Raw genomic sequence first — 19,867 nt, 5'->3', positions numbered from 1 at the left:
TTTATATCTTGGGAAAAAATCTTAAATCACTTCAAAACTGATCTTTTCACCACTAGCTATTTTATTGGTTTTTTTATCCCCTAAAAAGCAAACCTTAACAACAATATCCTCATTTCATTGCCATATAAAAAAGAACAGTCCAGTTCTTAACACTATTTTGTTTAGACTAATATATCCTACAAACTAAGCAAAGCAGAATATAATACCTAGGCAGAAAAAAATGCAGTCGAATGAGTGCAATTGTTTATAAATCTGTGCTGAGGTTGGACAAATCGAAGAGTAAATATAAATAAAAGGGTTTTAGTTAAATTTTCTTAAAGGGAACGAATGATTGACTTTTCATTGTTGTGGTTGGATTTTTTTAAGCTTATAAGTATTTGAATATAAATATTATGCATTGACATTTGTGCACTTAACTGGCTGAGCATTTGAACACAAGCATCTGAAGAATGCAGGGAAAAGTTCTGACTGATTCCTGTAAGACTGATACCACCATTGTTTGATGGTGGCATTATCAGGGAAGCACAAAAAGGGCTCCAGAAAGGTAGCTTTTGTGCTCTGCAGAAACATCAGAGTAGCTTTACAGAACGGAAATACACAAGATCAAATAAAAGGTTGTGATACAAGTAGCTGCAGAAGGTAAGGGTGCTCATCCTAAGCTGTTAGATATGCTGATAGTTCTTGTCAATTCATTTACCAATGTACTCAATTCCAAGCTGAGAACATTATATTTTGAGCCTGGTCTGATGGAAAACAAAATCTAAATTGTTTCTAAAATTCATCATTTCTCCAAAAAAGGGGATATGGGGGGAAAAATCTGAAGCCTGAAAGCAATACATGAGACTTATGCTGACTTGCTAGAGGTCCTTTGCATGCAGCTCTAGGGAAGACATGGCTGTTTTAAGAAGTGGAAGAAAGCAAATAGCACTCCTATCTTCAGTAAAGACTAGAAGAAAAGAATAAAGAATAAAAGAACTACAAATCAGTCAGCCTCACTTTGATTTCTGGAAAAATGATGGAGCAAATAACTCTGGAAACTGTTTCCAAACATATTCAAAGCAGAAAACTGATGGGATAGCTAGCATGGGTCTATGGAGGAGAAATTAGGCTTGAGCAGCCTGATAGGCTTTCATGACTGAGCAACTCGCTTGGTGGATGAGCAGAGAGCAGTGGATGTTGTTTATCTTGACTTCAACCAGGCTTTCGACACTGCCTCTCTCCCATAGCAGTCTCACAGACAAACTGATGAAGGGCAGGCTGGCTAAGTGGGAACACTAAGCTGCTGGCCTAAAGGTTTGTGACACAAAGATCACCTGACAGCCCATCAGTAGTGCTGTACCCAGGGATTGATACTGTGAGCAATGCCATTTAACATCTCTGTTAATGACCTGGACGATGGGACAAAGCACACCCTCTGACACTGAGCAGACACCATGGACTTGGGAAGAGGAGTTGATACACCACATGATTGTGTGAGTGTTGTGTGACTCAACAAGCTGGAGAAAATAACAAACAGGAATCTCAAGAAGCTCAACAAAGGGAATTGTGAAGTCCTGCACCTAAAAGATGAAAACTTCCATGGCTCAGTGCAGGCTAGGAGCTGGCTTCTGAAAGCAGCTTTTCAGAAAGATTTATGTTTTGCTGGACACCATGCTGAACACGAGCCAGTAATGCACCCTTGCAGCAATGAAGGCCAACAGCATCCTGGGCTGCATTAGAATAGTGCCACCAGCAGATCTTTCTTCTCTCCTCAGCACTAGGGAAGCCACATCCAGAGCGCTGGACATGCTGAAGCAAGAAAAAGGTCAGGAAGGTGATCAATGGTTTGGAGCATGGGGCCTGTGTGGAGAGGCTGAGAAAGCTGGGATAGTTCAAACTGGAAAAGAGGAGGCTCATGGGAATCTTATCAATTTAAAAATACCTGATGGAGGGGAATAAAGAACACAGAGCCAGATGCTTCTCAGTGATGCCCTAGGAAGGATAAGAAGTAATGGGCACAAAATGAAATGCCGGAAATTAATTCTGTTTAGGCAAAGACAAGGCTTTTTTTATTGTGAGAGTGTCAAACATGGGCATGAATTGCCCAGGGAGATTGTGGAGTCTCATCCTTGCAGATGTTCAAAACCTGATTGGACCTAGTCTGGGAAATCTGCTTGAGGTGGCCCTACTCCGCTGGTTGGACTAGATGAGCTAAGAAAGTTCCTGTCCATTTTAACAATTCTGATTCTGATACAAAGTGTGAGAGAAAGTAAGAGAGACATCTCCCCTCCATAAAGGTTCAGGCAGCTAGTGGGGCAACCATAATCTTTTCTAAAAGGAAGAGTCATGTAATCTTATGTATGATAACATGATTATCCTGCCCTTAATGCAAGCAGTAGTTCAGAGATGACATTGCTGGATTGAGCCATTACATTTAAAATTGTTTGGGACCTGACTGCTTTAAAGTTTCACAGAATTCATGTGCTTTGCAGATCTTTAGTGGAAAGATTTTTGTAGTGCTACTTTATTTTTATTTGCTAGTAGAATGAGAACAACTTTTTGCAAAAGGCATCCACAAATCTGAGTGGAAATTGTATTCCTCTTAGTGAAAAAGTCATTTACAGTAACCATATTTTTATGAAATTACTCCTTATCTGAGTCCCCTAGTCCCTATAGGACTAGTGCTACTTGCCATGCAGACCCAAGCACTGGCATGTGATTGATGATGGTGATCCAACAAAACTGGCTTTACCAATTACTGCACTGAGGAAATGTGACCAGAGATGTTCAATAGGTTGACATTTATGTTTTTCCCTGATTACCTTTCTGCATTTCACAGACTTTGCTTACTACTGTCAGTTAATGTTAAGGACAGAAGCCACCCATAAAAATAGCCCACCTATTTCTGTTTGACTGCTACATTTTGCACCCAAAGTGTGAAGAAAGCCAGAGTGTTTGTTAGCACAACTCTCCCTCAGTGTTCCCTCATTCCCCTGGTACAGATCCAGAGGCAGAAGAACTCAGACTCTTAATGCTTAATGCTGCCATCTAGCTAATAGTCGCTGCTCACAGCAGGAGGAATTCCACCTTCTGAGGTTGGTTCACTAAAAACTGACATCTTTAAAGATCCTTTCCTAAATTTGCAGTACCGGTCACCTCAAAATATTGATAAGGGACTAGAGTCCTTCACCACTCTAAACCCAGCTGCTCATACAGTGAGAATCGGGTTGGCTGCCTGAGTTTGTTGAGTTTTGATACAGGGCTTTGAAAACTTGCCACTGCTAATGAGCAGGGCCTGGAGTAGTGTGGACACAGCCTCAGCTGCCATCGTTTTAGAGCTGCATGGCCTTTCTGTGTGCCAGTCCATCCCTCCAGCCTTTGTCCTCCTGGCCCCTAATACTTCCTTGCTCAGTAGTTCCCTTGTCTTCCCTGGTACCACCACCATCAATCACCTGTGGGTATGCAAGGAGTGAGAGAAGGACTTGATCCACACAAAATCTGATGTCCCTTCCCTCCCCCAGCCTGCCTTCCCAGGAGGCCCTGATCAGACTCCAGAAATTTGGCTCTCACATGGTGAAGCCTTTTTTGTTTAATTTTAGCGAGTGCTAGTGGAAAGCTTTTGTATGTTTCTCATGGCCTTAACTGTGACAACAACCACTGAGACTATGCACCTATCTGGATCTAGATAGTCTAAAAAAAACCGATTTCAGACAGATGTGAACCACCTATTTGTGGCTGCAAGCTGTCAACAGAAGCAACCTGCGAGAGCAATGTACACTTCGGCATCAGCCCACCCGCCACCTCGGAAATGCTCGGCTCCCGTGGCTTCCTATTCTGGGGCCATTTGAGATGCCTCTCATTCCCCCCACCAACACTTGGCAGAGGATGCCAGCGAGGCTCGGGGTCGACGGCGAGCACAGCGTCCGCTCTGTCCGTCCAGCGGGGAGTCCCGCCGTGTGTCCGAGCCGGCTGGCGAGCGGCGGGCGCGCTTCCCACGCTGTCCGGGACGCGGGGCAAGGCAGGGCCCGAGCGGAGCAGCGCTGCTGAGGGCTCCCTGCCCCTTGTCGTTGGGAGCGGGGCAGCCGAACGGAGCCGAACGGAGCCGAACCGGGCCGTGCCGGGCCGTGCGCTGGGCTGCGTTGGCAGGCGCGGTGCTACGGCAGTCCCAGCCCAGCCGGCCCGACCCCGTCCCGGACCCTCGCGGGCCGCTGCGCTCGCCGGGGCGGGCGGAGATGTTAGCCCGGCCCCGGTCCCGCCTCTGCCTCCGCCGGGAGCCGCTCGGAGCAATTCCCACGGCAACCCAGGCTCGACCCCCTTCCCAAACCCCGCCTCTGCTCCCCGCCCCGCCGCTCCCGCCCGGCTGCCGCCGCGGGTCGGAAACAGTCCGTGTGTAAACTCGACGTGTCCGGAAAGCTGCGCGCCGCTCCCCGCCTCGCTCCGTGCCCGGCCGCGGGGCGCGCCCGCCGAGAGCGATGCTGGACCCTTCCTCCAGCGAGGAGGAGTCCGATGAGCTGCTGGAAGAGGAGCGGCGGGACGTGCTGGTGGCGGCGGGCGGCGGCTCGCCGCGCTCGCTGCCGCAGCCGCCCCGGGACTCGCGGGGCAGGGAGGCCGGGGCGGCACGGGCAGCCAGCCCCAGCCCTTCGGTGCTGAGCGAGGGCCGGGATGAGCAGGAGCGCCTGCAGCGAGAGGAGCGGGAGAAGCGGCTCCGGCTGCAGCTCTACGTGTTCATCGCGAGGTGCATCGCGCACCCCTTCAACGCCAAGCAGCCCACGGACATGGCCCGCCGGCAGCAGAAGGTGAGCCCCCGCCTCCCCGCTCCCCTGCCCCGCCGTGTGCGCTCGTTCCCCGCGGGCCGTCCCGCGCCGTCCGTCCCGCCCGCCGGTGCCGCCGCCGCGGCGCTCCGGCCCGCAACAGGTTGAGCGGGGCCGCGGCTCCGGCCGGGCACGGCGCGGGAAGCGGTGCTGCAGGGCTGGGTGTCAGCCGCCTTGCCCCAAACACACCCTCTGCTTAGAAACCCGTCTGTCAGCGGGGGTGAAGTCGTTTGAGTTTTTAGAGTTGCGCTCGAAGTCGCCGTGCGAAGGGCACAGGAGCGCAGGGAGCGGGCGCGTTGGGGCCGTTCTGCGGTGGAGGATTGATTCCTGCTTCTCGGCGGTGCCTGATGGGTGGAATTAAACGTTCCAGAGGTGCCTCCTGCCAGTCGCGTTCTGACCGTCTGTACCCAACCCGAGCAAATTAAGCCATGAAACACAGGTGAACGAGAAAACTATTTTGTTTCATGGATTACTGAGTGTGCTCTCTGTACATAGAAGCAATCAACATGCGTGTTTGTGGTAATAATGACCTGCTAATGAAGGTTGACCTAAGTTGTTCTCTGTGTCTTGTGCGTGAAAGACAAGCTTTTGAGAGCTGGCAGGTGTGTGCAGGTATTTATGCTTATTCTCTCTTATTTTGAGCTGTTGAATAAGTAGAATACTTAAAGTTTTGGATTGAGGCATTACATTTCCAGATAACAACTTAAAAGCTCCGTTCTTGAAATGCTTGGTTTAAAAAATTGGGTTTTTACATTCAGGTCTATAAACAAACATACTAATCCAAAACAAAAGAAACAAACCAAAACCCCATTCTACATCACTTTCTAGAAGGATAGTGATAGGACACAAAAATTATTTAATTCTACTTGGCTTTTCATGATTTTGATATTTCCATATGTCTAAGGGTTTGTAAAATCCAGTGCTAAATGTTCTGGGGTATCTGAAGTATGCCTTCTGTAGGTAATTGTGTTTAGTGAATTCTCAGACAAGTTAATGTGGCAACATAGTAGTAATAATAAGATTGTTTCTGGAAGATTATTTTGTTTTTATTAAGTGTTAGGTACTTAAACTCTAGAGCCTGAATAGAGACATTTTGTAAACAGAAAGCCAAAAACATCTGATATAATAATTTTCAACCCACTGGAAATTCCCTAGCCAAACACAGAATCATCATAGAAATTATATTTTTAAGAGATATCTGGATCCCTCTTAAGTGTGACTTCCCACTGGACAAAGCCAAAGCAGACTTGATGTATGTTGATATCAACCTAGGTTTAAGCAGGAGGCTCAGAAGCCTCCAGGGATGAGATCTCACAACCTGTCTGTGTGACCTGCCCTCCTGCTCCATTGCCCTTCTCTTGATTCGATTTTCCTAATCAGCTTCCAAGTTGCAGCTTGTGGCCATCAATTGCAGAAGATACTGAGCATTTAGAAGTTCTCACTGATCTAAGTCACTAAGTATAGGAACTGTTTTAAAAATAACTAATGTATTAATTAGTTTTATTAATAAAATGTATGAAAAGAGATTACTGATGTGCAGAAAATGCAGAAATAAAACTCTTGCAGATTTAACTATGAGCAACGAACAGATTGATTGACAAAATTGACTTGATACCTGCAATTAAATATTGCTCTTACTAATTACTATTTTTAAATGACCTCTGGATTTTGCATTAATTGCTGTATGTACAAAGCTACTTTTGTCATATTTAGGAATTTAGCTGCAGAGCAAGGATGACTTGTCTTTTCCTGGTCAGGAAATAATGTATTTAAATAAGACATAACACAAAAAATAAGTCTTCTGAGGAGTTGCACTTCCCCGTAGACCTAATGAAATGCACAAAACCATCTTTCCTCTTATTTGACAATTTTGTATGTATTACCCAGTAAATTATTGCATGGAGGGTAATAGAACTGGTCATGAGTTTTGAGAGTTTAGAGAACCTGCTTTGATAGTTCGGGATTGCTGAGAGATGTCTGAAGGAGCCCTCATGTCTAACTTCTGTTCTCTGCGCTGCACTGTGGCCTCATGTCAGCCTTGGGAACGAGAGTACAACCACCTGTCCTAAACCATGTCCTGAAGGAAGACACTTTGGGAGCTGTGACAGGTGGTCTGGAGATGACTGAGAGGGGACCTTGTCAATGTATGTAAGTATCTGAAGGGAGGATGTCAAGAGATGTTCTTCTTCGTGGTGCAAAGTAGTAAGACAAGAGACAGCAGGCAGAAACTGATGCACAGAAGTTGCATCTGAATATGAGAAAGAACTTCTTTACTGGAGTATGAGGAAGAACTTCTTTACTGGGTGGGTGATTGCACACAGGAACAGATTGCCCAGAGAGTCTGTGGAGTCTCCCTGACTGGAGATATTCAAGAACCATCTGGATGCAATCCTGTGCCATGTGCTCTGGGATGACCCTGCTTAAACAGCAAGGTTGAACCACATGACCCACTCTTGCCCCTTCCAGCCTTACCCATCATGTGACTCATATTCTATGGGATAAAAGTCTAGCTTATTTCCTGAATTAATTTTCTATCTGCTAAGATAGGAGATGGACTTGATCTCTTGCTCTTTTGCTTCAGTTCTGACTTGTGTGACAGCATGTGGCTGGCTGTCCACTGTGAGCTGGCCTGAGGTTCCTTACCTGTGTTGTGTCGGTGGAGCTGTTGGCTGCAGCATGCCCTGTCCATCATGGGTTATCCAAGGGTACAGTTTGGAATGAGAGCTGTGATGCTGTGTCATTTCAGCTTGTGAACTCCTTGTAGTGCTTTTGCACCAGCAGTCTTTCAAGAGCCTAATAATAGTATCCACCCTGCTTAAGAGCAGAAGTAATTTGTTCTTTCTGCCAGTTCATTTGGCATATTGCTGAGCAAATATTGAGGAATGCAGTTTGCTTCCTTTTTAATGTGGAACATATTTTCCAGTAAGGGAATGAGATGGAATTCATATATCAAGTATCTTCACCTGCATTGTAATATAAGTAAGGAAATGGGTTACAGTATGGCTGGCTTCTTATGTTCTTGCTTTAGTATCAAATTAAAATATACTGTGTGATATCTTTAAACCACCATATTTAATGACACTGTTATACTAATTAAAGGATTTTGAATGCAGGCAATGTTTCCCTCCTCTGTTGTCCTTTCTTCTTCCTTCTTTCTTCTTGCTAAGTAAAATTAGCTCTGCTGTATTGTGATAGATAAGGTTATCTAAAATAGAAAATCAAACTTTAAGAAAAAACAAGAACTAGCATAATTTGCCAGAGTCCATCAATTCCTCTATCTTGCTTATAATGATAAATTCAACATAATTTAGCCCAGGATTTGCTGAATCACATACTTTTATAATTTGGCTCTTTGGTGGTTTTTTTTCTTAGTCTCTGGGATGCATATGTGATAGAAATATTCTTTTTTAACTGTTCACAGTTAGTTGATTATCTGCTATTATATCCTACCTTACTTTGGTTGCTGGTAGATTTTTGATAGAGAAGGGGGAATAATCAAATATTAGAGGTGTGGAACTGAAGCATGGTGTTATTTTTTGAGGTGAGGTAGCATATCCTGTTGAAGATGGAGTTAGCTCTACAGAGATGGGCTAGTATGTATTTAGTAACAAATTTTAAATAGATATTTGTGAACATTAATCGTGTATTTTCCACCTTGCAGAGAAATATTGATGCATCATTACATATTGTTCTTTGATAAAGCAAATTTTGTCTGTCCCTGGTTTAAACAGACTGTCAATTTTTTGTAGCTACTACTTTTTTATGAGTCCCCTCAAACATATTTAACCATTTTTTTCTTCTGCCTCTTCACTCCTCCTTGTTTCTAGTCCCAACAAAGGGAAGACAATCGTTAACTAAGCCCATTCCTCTTTTTCTGTTCTCCTACCCCAGCCAAACTGAATCTCAAACCACCAGATTGGATTTGTCCATAGAATGAGATTTAGTGAAAAAAAATTCGCTTGTTGCTGTCTTCCATCAAGGGAAAGGGGTGTATGTGAACATATATTATATATATGAGTATGTATGTACTGAGTCAGTGATTAGATGATGACCCTGGTACCTGCTGTCTATACTAATCAGTTGTACACCTGCTTGTACTCAGTGAGTCTACAGAACCAAAGGCAGGTTCTGTATCTGGGAAGTGAATCAGAGTTAAAGTTCCTAGGGAAGGAAGGGACAGCAAAATGCTACAATTAACTCACAAAAAAACCTTCTGTTTTTCCTGTGTTTTTCTTTCTCAACATTTTAAAATTTCCTCTAGTAATCAAGTAGCCACACAGAAATTTAAGACTAAGGGAGAAGTAGCACTCCTAGGCTAAAAAATATTTTTTAATGTATGAAAAGCTTAGTGCCTTAAAGCTGATAATTCAAGTCTTGCTTTCATAGGTGATAAGTATTAGAAGTAATTGATCTGGCCATGTAGAATTCATAACTGAGTTTACTTCCTGAATACTTGATGACCTGTTTTCCTTCCATTCCTTCTCTCCCATCCAGCTACTAAATCATGAGCAGATCAAAAGCATTGACTTCTAGCTAATTCTTGAAAGTAGGAGCAGTAATCAGTAATTCATTTTCATCTGAATTTTGTGCATTCATTCTTTCTTCTTTCTTGGACTTTATCTGTAAAGGAGAGGTTTATAATGATACTATGTAACACTGTCAGGAAGTACTGGTTATGGGGATAGACTTCATTCTCTGGACTGCAGTTTTATTCCCAACGTTTGTCTTTCTTCTGTCTCATGCCCTGTATCTCCTTGCTTTTGAGCTGGTGGTATGTATCTACTTATTTATTGGCTAAGCATGTTTTGGGAAAGAAAAATTGTCTCTTGGCCTCTGAACATGCTTCATTAATTGCTTTCCGCACTGCTAAGGTAGCTAGGAGAATACATCCAAAACCATTGTTTTCAGAAACTCAAGGCACGTTTCAGAGAAAAAAACATAGCTATAAAACTTGTTCATCTGGTCAAAATTCTGCTAAAGATCTTTCTAGGAACATGTCTTCCAATTCTACCTTCATTGCTTCCTTTACAAATTTCAGTTCTTTTTGTGGTGTCATAGAAAGTCATTTTAAATCAAGTTTATTTCCTTATTTTTCCCCATAACACCTTGTCATCGTGCTCTAAGCTGTGTATAGTTTTTATTTTTAGTCAAATGAGTATAGAGAGTTCTGGTAAATCCTGTCAAAACCCATAATATGGTAGTCTACAGACCTGTCTACATATTGAGACAAGGTTATTCACAAATAGATCTTACTGCCCCTGTGAGAACCAGATGTTTGGGGAAGAAGTTGGTTTTGCCTGCAGTAGGAAATTTGCTCCCCATGGGCAATTGAATCAGTTATGACTGAAGAAGTACTGAAGGGTGATGAGAGAAGCAAAACCTGCTAGTAACCAGCACCACGTCAGAAATGACAACCCATCAGAGTTCTGTTTTAATCTTAAATTCTTCTTCTGGCCTACCAGCTCAGCATTGATCAGTGTGGCTTGGCCAGAAGCTGGTGGTGTGCTGGGAAAACCACGTGTTGTAAACAGCTGTGTAATGAAGTGAACACGTTTGGACGGTCTGCAAACCTCTCATGGTCTGCTATGATGAAAAATTCATCACTCTCTTCTTTTGTCTGCTTTTGTGGTATTTTTTGTTTTTAATGCCTATTTTACCTGTACTTGCCTTTGAAATTTGAGTAGTTATTATTATTGGATGGGACAATTTTATTTTTTGTTTTCTGAATGCATGACCTCAGGTTCTTTTTTTCTGTCACCCACACGGTTTGACAAATGTGTTAACTCTGTTGGCAAATACCCCATTTGAAATGCCTGTGGAAGAGTAATTATTAAGGTTTTTTTTCTACAGGGGAGCTGACAGGAGGAAAGTTTGAAGGATCAGTTGATTGCCACCCTCTCTTCAGGGACTGTACGGGGGAATTGTCTGGCTGGGCTGCCTTGCATTTCTAAGCCCTTTGCAGTTGTTATTCTCACATTGCATTTTGTGTATCTGAGCTGGTGTAAGTGGTGATTGAGAGGCACAAATACCAAATCAGCTCATCTTGTCTTTAATACTTTCTCAGACATCATCTGTGAAATATACTCACTGATGCTGTGGAATAACAAAGCTGGGGAAAACACTTTTTTCCCCTCTGAACCACACTGCTTTACCTGCCTGAGGTGCAATATATCAAAATATCAATTACTACATGCTGTCTTTAACTGTACACTATTGCCAGAACAGAAAATACTGTTTGGTTGCTAGTTTACTATTTATTGAGCAATGTATTTCTGTAATAGCAAATTTTCAGTTTTTCCCCCTTGCTCCCCCATGCAAACCTGTTGTCACCAGTTCATGTTTGGGGACACTACTAACCAATTGCCTTTCCATTTTCATGCTAGAGTCGGTTTTTCTCTTTCTGGCATTGTACCATTTCTTTTTAATACTGGTGAATATCATCCTGAAGTTGCTTTCAGTATGTATTGGTTTGCTTTTTTAATGTACCTTTGTATTTGTGTTCTACTGTCCCATTATCCTTGTTTTTACCTTGTGTGTAGATGGCCCTTACTTTGCTAGCTTAACATATCCCTGCCTCCTGCTGCTTCCCTTGCTGCAAGTGGAGAGCTAATAGCTCAGGGAAAAGACTTGCTTTATTGACCAAAGAGGTGTCCCTAGAGGAGATGGGATGGTGTGTTTGTGGTTAGCTAGGAAAGTGCTTGGCTCTCCACCTCACCTCTGCTCTTTGAGGGGTGTGTTTTGGGGTGTTTGTCTTTATGCCTTGACTCTGCTTCTCTATGGAGCTGTACTGAGCCCCAGTTAGTATGTTACTCTCTCTGAACCTGGTGCTCTGTGACTTTTACACTCAGAGACTGCTCTAAGGCTTTTAAACGTTTAATCCTGAAGTCAGTTTTCATATAGGGTTTTTTTGGTACATTAGCTGCAAACGTGCCTCCTGTATTTCTTTCCAAGTTACTCCTCTTGCTGCCAGCTGATGGCAGTGGCACGCACAGGTCTGGCACCCAGGCTCTCCGGGACTTCTGGCTCTTGCCATTGCGGATGGGAGGCAGGGTGAGGAACAGAGTCGGCTCAAGTCCTCTTCATTTGCCTAGTGCCTGTCTCCAGTGCCCATTTCTGCCTGGAAGTGCTGGCACTGAGTTGAAAGCAGCCCAGTTCTTGTTCATTGCAGCTGATTCCCCCAGGTTTCAGAATAGCAGCTGTGAAAAAGCAGTTTTCATTTTGTTGCTGTGTGTGGGAAACTCTGAGCAGCAGGAGAGATAGTGTTTGCATGTCGGTACCAGGCTGCATCAGCTTAAGCTTGCATTTTGAAGGTTATTTTCTCAGCCATAAGCATTGAAGGCTTTTCATTTTGTATTTAAAACTTCCTAAAAGTTGATGGTACTTGCTCAGTAGAATTTATTTCTAGTTCTTATTTATTTTGCAGTGAGGAGATAAAACATATGCTTCTCTTCAAGTGTGACTGCTTGTATGCATGAGTTCAAGAATGTTCTTGAGTGTTTTTCCTGTCAGGAAGGGGAAAAGCATTAATTAACAGCATTGTAAAGAATGAACAGAGCTACAGTGAGTACTTCTTTAAATATGTGACCTGGTGAATCAAAATTAGAAAAAGAGAAGGTTATTATACAAGAATTTTTCTGCAACTTTGTTTCCATTTTTTTCTTAACCATTAATTATTCATTTATGTTCAATTCTCTTGTCTGTAGGGTTTTAGAAATAGAGGCTGGCAGCGTCTGTGTAATGAAAGTGCTGGAGGGACACTGAGTGATAGACAAAAAAAGAATCCTTAGGATAATAATTTGAGTAGACTTGTTTGGGCCGTAGACAAGGATGTGGAAGGAAGGACAAATACACAGGGCATAAATGAGGCTTCTGAAGAGATGGTGTACATCTACAATGATTAGAGGAGAAATAGCCCCCAGTGATGGACAGTTTCATGGACTAAGTTGAAAGTGTTGAGAAAGTGTATGGAACCAAATTAATTTTGGAGTAGAGTAACTGTTCAGCAAGGACAATGACGGAGTTAAAGAGGAATGAATTTGTAGCAGAGAAATCCATTGGTCATGAGAGTTATGCTTTTCAGTATTAAAGAGAAATGAAAGAGGAATATCTTGGGGAGTGAGTTTGCAAAAAAGAGATTGGTCTATAAAAAGGATAATGATTAAACTGGTAAATAAGGGAATAGTCTCAAAATCCATGCTAGTGTAATACAGAATCACTAGGGCAGAGAACTGGTGAGAAAAATGGTATGCAGAAGTTAGACTGCATGAAAATCAAATAGTGCACTGGGGAAAACTGTTTTTTTTTTCTGGAGAAAGTTGGAGTTGTTTTATATGTTTAGGTTTTTCTAATGGTGAATTCATGAGTTTTCTTTTTCTAAGAAAAAATTCACCTTCAGGCAGTCTATGCCAAATGTTTATCTTGCTGGCTTTTGCTGGGAAACATCCTCGGTTTGTGCCTATTGCTCATAAATTCCTTGATTTATTTGTAAATTATATATTCTGAGGCCTTGCAGCAAGGTTATTTCTTATTCAGAAGTGTTCCACAAATGTTTCTCCACTCCAACTATTTAGTACACCACATACATATTATTGCTAAAATATTAATATAGATGATTTAAATTTTTTTTATTATATTGACCTCCTTATGGATGGAGCATAGGCAAAAAGAAGAAATAAAAAAAAAGTAAGATTTTTTTGGTATAGATCTGATATTAAATCATAGAAATCAGTTCTCCTTTCTCTTCCTTTCTACATTGCCATTAATAGGCAGAGGATTTTTCAGTCTTTTACCAGTGGGGATTTAAGAGTAAATAGTGATATTATGTTGAGATGGAAGTTTAAAAACTCTGTTAGAATTTTTCTTTTTGTAGTAATATTCAGCTACCTGTTGGAGTATTTGCCTGAATGGACACTTAGATTCTGCTTGCAGTGACTTAACTCCAAATGCAGTGTCATTCTCATAGCCACACATGTACTACACACAGTAGGGATTCTGAGCATACTGGTACGTGGTTATGAAGTAGCTAGATGTGTTTTAGCTTAAATATTCTGTGATACAAGTTCTGAAAATCTTGTTTATATGACTTTGGGTTCTTTTCAGCATGCTTTGTCTCCCAAATTAATTTATTTTAAAAACACTGCTTGAGATTAAGGATGGCTTTTAAAGTTGTCTTTCTCTGCCATCCAAAGCTTTTAGGTACTTAATATTTAGCTAGTTAATAACTTCATGTTCCCAGGGCTTTTTCTGTGATAATAAATGTTGTAAAATTATATAAAGGGTATATAAAGCTATTATAAGACTAGCTATGTTTAGTGAATATAAGCCTTCTGTTTTATCACCTGGAATATAAAAACCCAAATATCCTACAGTGGAAAGCTGAAAATTACAGGATCCAGCTGTGTGTGCATATATATTGATGTGTTTTGCTCATGTGTTGCTGAAAAGGAGGTGTTGTTCTTAGCTGTGTAATGTAAAGCTAATCTGTTTGTTCTGCACATCACAGACCCACTAAATCCAGACTGTGCCAGTATTTTTGTGTGTGACTCTCTCTCACACACCCTGAGCGTAGGATGCATCTTACAGGACTTCTGTTGGAGCCAGATGAAAGTTTGTCTCCTGTTTGCCTGGGGTGGGGAATTTTTAAAACCTCTTTCCTTGTTGAATTGCCCACAAGGTCAGTGGCATGCTGTGAACAGAGCTGCTGGTGTCTTTGCTTGACTCTTCCTTGAACTTTAATTGGAGGAACCGGATTACACCAGTCTTTCTGCTGCTTTAATATACCTTCTTCTTTGTAGATGAAAAAACCTGTGTAAGAAAGAGAAGTATTATTTATTTAGAATAATAAAATTATTCAGATTATTACTAAACCTCAAGCTGGTTTATGTGTTCTGGATATTTAAACTCTAATGGTTTATTAACCCATTGATTACTAACAACATTTGGTCAGAACTCGGTCCAGAATGGCCTTCAAGAGGCCACAGAGGCATGATAAAATCAGCAAACTGGGTGAAGCCTCCATACATGACCCTCTTGCTGTACTTCAGCCTGTGTCTGTTGCAAGTGCACTTAACTATAGAAAGCAGCACAAAAGGGTAGGAGATGGGCTGGCAGGTTCTGTTTCACTGTTCAGATGCACTTTTCTGGTGTCACTCTGCTTGCAAGTGTAGATGTGACTTCAGAGAGTCAGAGGGATTTAATATACAGCAATTAATACTGAGTCAAGAAAGAGAGATGGAACCTAAATGAGATAAATAGCACAACAGGGACACAAGAGTCTCCTTTCTGAGCCATTAAAGCAGGACAGCATATGCAATGCAAACATAAAAACAGCTGAAATAACAAAGTAATAAGAGTCTTGCTATGTCTGAAGTTAATTAAGGGCAACAAACTGCCCCTAATTACTGAAAGTGTGGGCTTCTCAGCAAAGCTGCCTGGGATACTAATTAAAAGAACTGATTATAAGAAATAGAATGAATAATTAATGACTAAGAAATGGTTTTCAAGAGTATCTTCAAAGAGCAAATAATGTGCCCTTGGAAAATACTGTGACACCCTGAGCCATCCCCTGAATCTAATCCTGCAGATAGACCTGAACTGACTTGCAAGTTTGCTGTGCTTATGCTTTCTAGTGCTGAGGCAGGGACTAATAGGGGCAGAATGACAGGTAAAATAGGAATAATATTTCCATTTCAATATCAAATGCTCTCTTCAACTATTTTCTTAATGGATGACTTCAGCAGAACCTGCTTGTGAAACACGCCGATATAGTGCATTCTGTTTCAATACTTGGCTTTGCAATAGTTCCCTGCTCAGAGAGCTGAGAGAGGTCTCTGGTGCTTGCAGAGGCCCTCTGGGGAGCATCCTCTGTGTTGATCAGTAGCATGTGTGTCTGTAGCAACTGTTGGCTGTCAAGTGTATGGGCCACCAAATGGACTGTGATTTTTCAATGTCCTTGGAAAGACAGCAATATGGAAATTACATCTGATAGAATAAAAATTGAAAGTTTAAAGATTTATCTCCTTCTCAAGCTCAATTAATAAGGCTTTTTTATCCTAAGCAGTTCTTTAAAGGGGCTAATCAGGGCTAAAGTTTTATGCAGGCATCCATTTGGGTATTTCCACCTAATTGGCACTCCTTAATTTATTAATTTGAACTGGTTTTAATAGCCTTAATCCTCAATTACATTGACACATATATAGAAATTTAGATTAGGAATAAATAAAAATAAATGCTTGGAAGCATTAAACCCTAGGAGCAATTTCCTGTACTGGTTCTAAGTCTCTGCTGGAGGCTGAGGTGGGAGGCTGCAGGTACCCCAGAGTGCTGGGGTGCACTTGAAGGGGACATGGGTCTTAAAGTCTGGGCAATCAACCCACTGCTGTGTGGTGTCCATCTAAGACAGACGTGACATTTAATTCTCAATGATTGATCTGTGATCATTGTAGTGAGCTCCTCTTTATGTGGGATTGATGTTCACAGAGGGACCAATCCCAGAACTGAAATACCCATGTCCTTTGGAGTGTCTTTTAGTTGTTCTGAGCTTCAGTAGAGCTGTCAGGGCGTCCCTGGTCCCGTGAGGTTGTGTGCTGCAGTGAATTGGTTAATATCTGTTTGGTCCCGTAAGGTTTTGTGCCCCAATGAATTCATTAGTATCTCTTTGGTCCCATGAGGCTGTATGCTGTGACTCTGAATGTGTTCACATCCTGGAAGAAGGATGTCTGCACAATTGACTCCTGTGTGCTCCAAGTGAGACCATGATCCATGGCAGAGGCAGAAAGCTATAGGTACCATGGAAGGGGGTTAGAATGAGTGCTGCACTGCACGTTATGATCTCATTGGTTTTAAAGTTATGATTAAGCATAAAACACTGAAATAGAAGTTACTTAACACTACTGCTTTTTCAGAAATGTCTTATTTGGTCTGTTTATTGTAGTAGAACTTGTAAATTGCCATTTAATTTCTTTAAAAACAAACATCACACACTCCCAACTCCCCAAACCAAGCCAATAAATCCAACATCCCAAACCCTGCAGATCTGTATTTCTGCCTTGGCTTTTGTAGCTTTTTCAAAGACAAAACTCCTAAACCTTGTAGTAAGGAAGAAAAGATGTTTCATATGAATTGTGTCAAAAATAAAGATTTTATTTTTTTATTAATATTGAGCTTTTAGAATTGATCTGATTCCTGAGGGCTAGGTCAGAGTTCATTCTGTTGAAATGAATACACTGAATTTCTAGTATTCTGTTTCTGTTCTTTAAGTTTCACAGGCATAAGACTTAAATATCTACTTGATTTTATATTCAGGATGGATTTGTACCTTGGCTGCAGACATTTACTTTGGAAGCATACCTGTTCTCAGTGTGAAGGATAATTTGTTTTCCTAATTTGATTGAATTTGTGAGTTTTTTCCTATAGTGGAAAAATAATGAGTCCAACAGGAAAACAGCTATCTCAATTATGTAGTTTAAAAAACACTAAGAAAAAATTCTCCTCCTGCACTGCACAGCTGTAGCGATAGTGCTTACCTTTTACTCAGCCTGACTTTTTAGTGAGGCTACAGAGCAGCCAACACAGCCATCATAAGTCACTTTTTAGGGGAAGAAAAAAAAAAGAAATTGATCTATTTTATTTTTAGTAGTGATGGGGTTAGGTTGGAACAGCTGTTTCATATTGGTGGTCAGACTAGCACTGCCTCAGTCAGTGCTAATAAGATAAATGGGGTAATGCCTGTTGACTGTAATAGCTGGAGTAATGTGTCTGCTCAGAGACTGAGTGAAGAGGTGTGAGGAGCTGCAGCTCTGAGCAATACAGATGGTCAGTGATGCAAATCCATTTCAGTCTATAGTTCTGGAGAGCCTGGAAAATGGACAGAATTGCATAATAACATCAGAATAAGATAGGTAGCCTCTAACCTTTACTTTCTGAAAGGCTGAAGGATTTAGGGAGAAAATCAGTCATTTTGTCAATGGGGTGAACCCATCCTTGGAAAGGATGTACATTTGTGTGTCTAAGGTAGGTGTCAGATAGCATGTACTCACCACAGCCATTCGTATGAATAAGTAAGAAAAAACAGTACTTAAGGTACCAAAATTGAAAACCATCTCAAATACTTGTAAGTAAATACTTGTAATGCTTGCAATATAAATACTTGTAATGCTTTCTAATTTTGGGCCCAATAATTTTAAGCCAAATAAAGCATTGAAATAATATGTTGGGTTTTTTTTTTTCTGTTGAATGTGCAATCAATGCAGAAGAGTGAGAAATATCAAGATGGACTAAACAAATCCTGTTTTGAGGAGAATTTGATTGTCTGAGTTAGGGACACCATTTCTGATGCAGTAACTTCTAAACAGTTTAATGTCTGTATTTGAAAATTGTGTTCATATAACTTAGGAAACCAAAATTAGGCTTTTTTTGAAAGGTGGCTCAAATAGGAGAGCTGTAGATTTTCCATCAATATATTGTGTGAAAACAAGTATTTTATCCCCCTGCCAGTGTACAGAATTCTTTTTGAATCACCAGATAGTTACCAGGGGACACATCTGCTGCCAGACAGTTCAGCTACTGTATTTGTGTCTTTGACAGAACAGGGAATAAGCCAGGCTAACAAAGCTGCTGTGCCTCAGGTACACCAAGTAAACATGCTAGCAAATATCATGGCTGAATGAAATTTTGGATTTGCTGTGGGATGGAAAGATTATATTGCAAAATTATTGGAAAGCTGATGAATGTATTCAACACACAGACAAGTTACTGTGTATCATACTTGAGATGCAAATGGAAAGGGACCTCCTGGGTTGAGTAAGTCTCATGTCCAAAAATAAGACATCTTGTCTCTTTTAGAAGCAGATGAAATTTCACTTAGTAGGTATGGCTACTGTTTTTCCTTACTCTAATAGTTGTGAGACTTTTGTTTTCCAGACAAATGCATTTGCAGGTTTGGTTTATACCCAGTTCCTGTTCTGTCAGCTCTGCCCTTCAGCTGTAATAACAGCTTTTCCTTCCTGAAAGATTTAGTAGAGGGTGGCATCTCATTCTGCTATATGAAACAATCCAAGGTCTGAACCATCCCTCAGGCAGTAGTCTCTTCTTCTCTGGCTATCATAACTGCCTTTATCTATAGGTTTTGCAGCTGGAATTAATGCCCCCTTGTTCTCATGTCACATGAACATGGCGCCTGCAGTGTTCTAAGGCAGTGCATCTGAGCCTTCAGCTCAGAGCAGCCGAGGAGAGCAGAAATATTGCAGAAATTGTTGTGAGTCCTGGCCTGAAGTTTGGGATGCTGAATTTCACCCCGTTTCTGTTACCACAGCTCCTGTGGTGGCTGTTTTCCAGTACATTTTTTTATCCAATATGTTTTTTTAATCCACTCTGTGTGCTAGTGCATCCCAGCCCTGAATGTCAATATCAGTGTTCAGATTCAGAATATTTGTAGTCATGTTCCTGTTCTCTCTGTCATAACAACGTGGAAACACTATTTATAGTCAGTTTTCAGCTACCTTTCCTTCTATTTCTCCTTTAAGAGTTACCTTCACATTTTTTGGAGTCTTTTTCCCCTTTGTGGCAGTATCTCCACTGTGTAACTGTTGTTAAGATCTACAGCCAGAAAGCAAGAGTAAAAAGAAAACAGATTACTTGATTTTTATAATCTTTTAAATTATTGTGGTAAATCGGTGACTTTTTATTCCTTCCTATTCTGGGTCAGCTATTACTCCATTACCCTTACCCTGATTCTAACCTTATTTTTTATATCCTTGTCCTGTGGAGTCTGTGCTTCTCTGCATATAGAGACCTGCTGCCCTCTTTTGGGAAGGAAGATACTTTGGTCTGTGCTGGACAGCTTTCAGACTATTTAGAAGAGTTTGCACACTGCCTCATTTAGGTTTCTCAGCTCTTCAGATGACTGAATTGACTAACTCTTCTTAATTCCTTGACACAGAGAATAAATTACCACTTCTCAGTTTCCAGGCTAAAGAGATCTTCCTGACAAAATACAAACTACTGAGACCAGATTTGTGTTCAATAACCATGCCTATCAGCAAGCTCTCAAAATAATTAAGTGCTGTGGTGATAAAGAA

General features: G+C 41.5%; 1 protein-coding gene across 4 annotated transcripts in view; it reads left to right on the top strand.

Annotated features, from left to right (window-relative positions):
• The first annotated feature begins 4,361 nt into the window (after positions 1-4,361).
• The window catches only part of CADPS2 (calcium dependent secretion activator 2), a 285,197-nt gene continuing 269,691 nt past the window's right edge, over positions 4,362-19,867 (top strand). For all 4 annotated transcript variants that reach the window (XM_066550639.1, XM_066550638.1, XM_066550637.1 and 1 more), the window contains exon 1: positions 4,362-4,775. In XM_066550639.1, the coding sequence (XP_066406736.1) occupies positions 4,452-4,775 (324 nt within the window). In that variant the 5' untranslated portion in view covers positions 4,362-4,451. The remainder of the gene's footprint in view (positions 4,776-19,867) is intronic.

Source organism: Molothrus aeneus, chromosome 5 (assembly GCF_037042795.1).
Source record: "Molothrus aeneus isolate 106 chromosome 5, BPBGC_Maene_1.0, whole genome shotgun sequence".
Taxonomy (NCBI): Eukaryota; Metazoa; Chordata; class Aves; order Passeriformes; family Icteridae; genus Molothrus; species Molothrus aeneus.
This window is presented reverse-complemented; position numbering and strand designations above follow the sequence as displayed.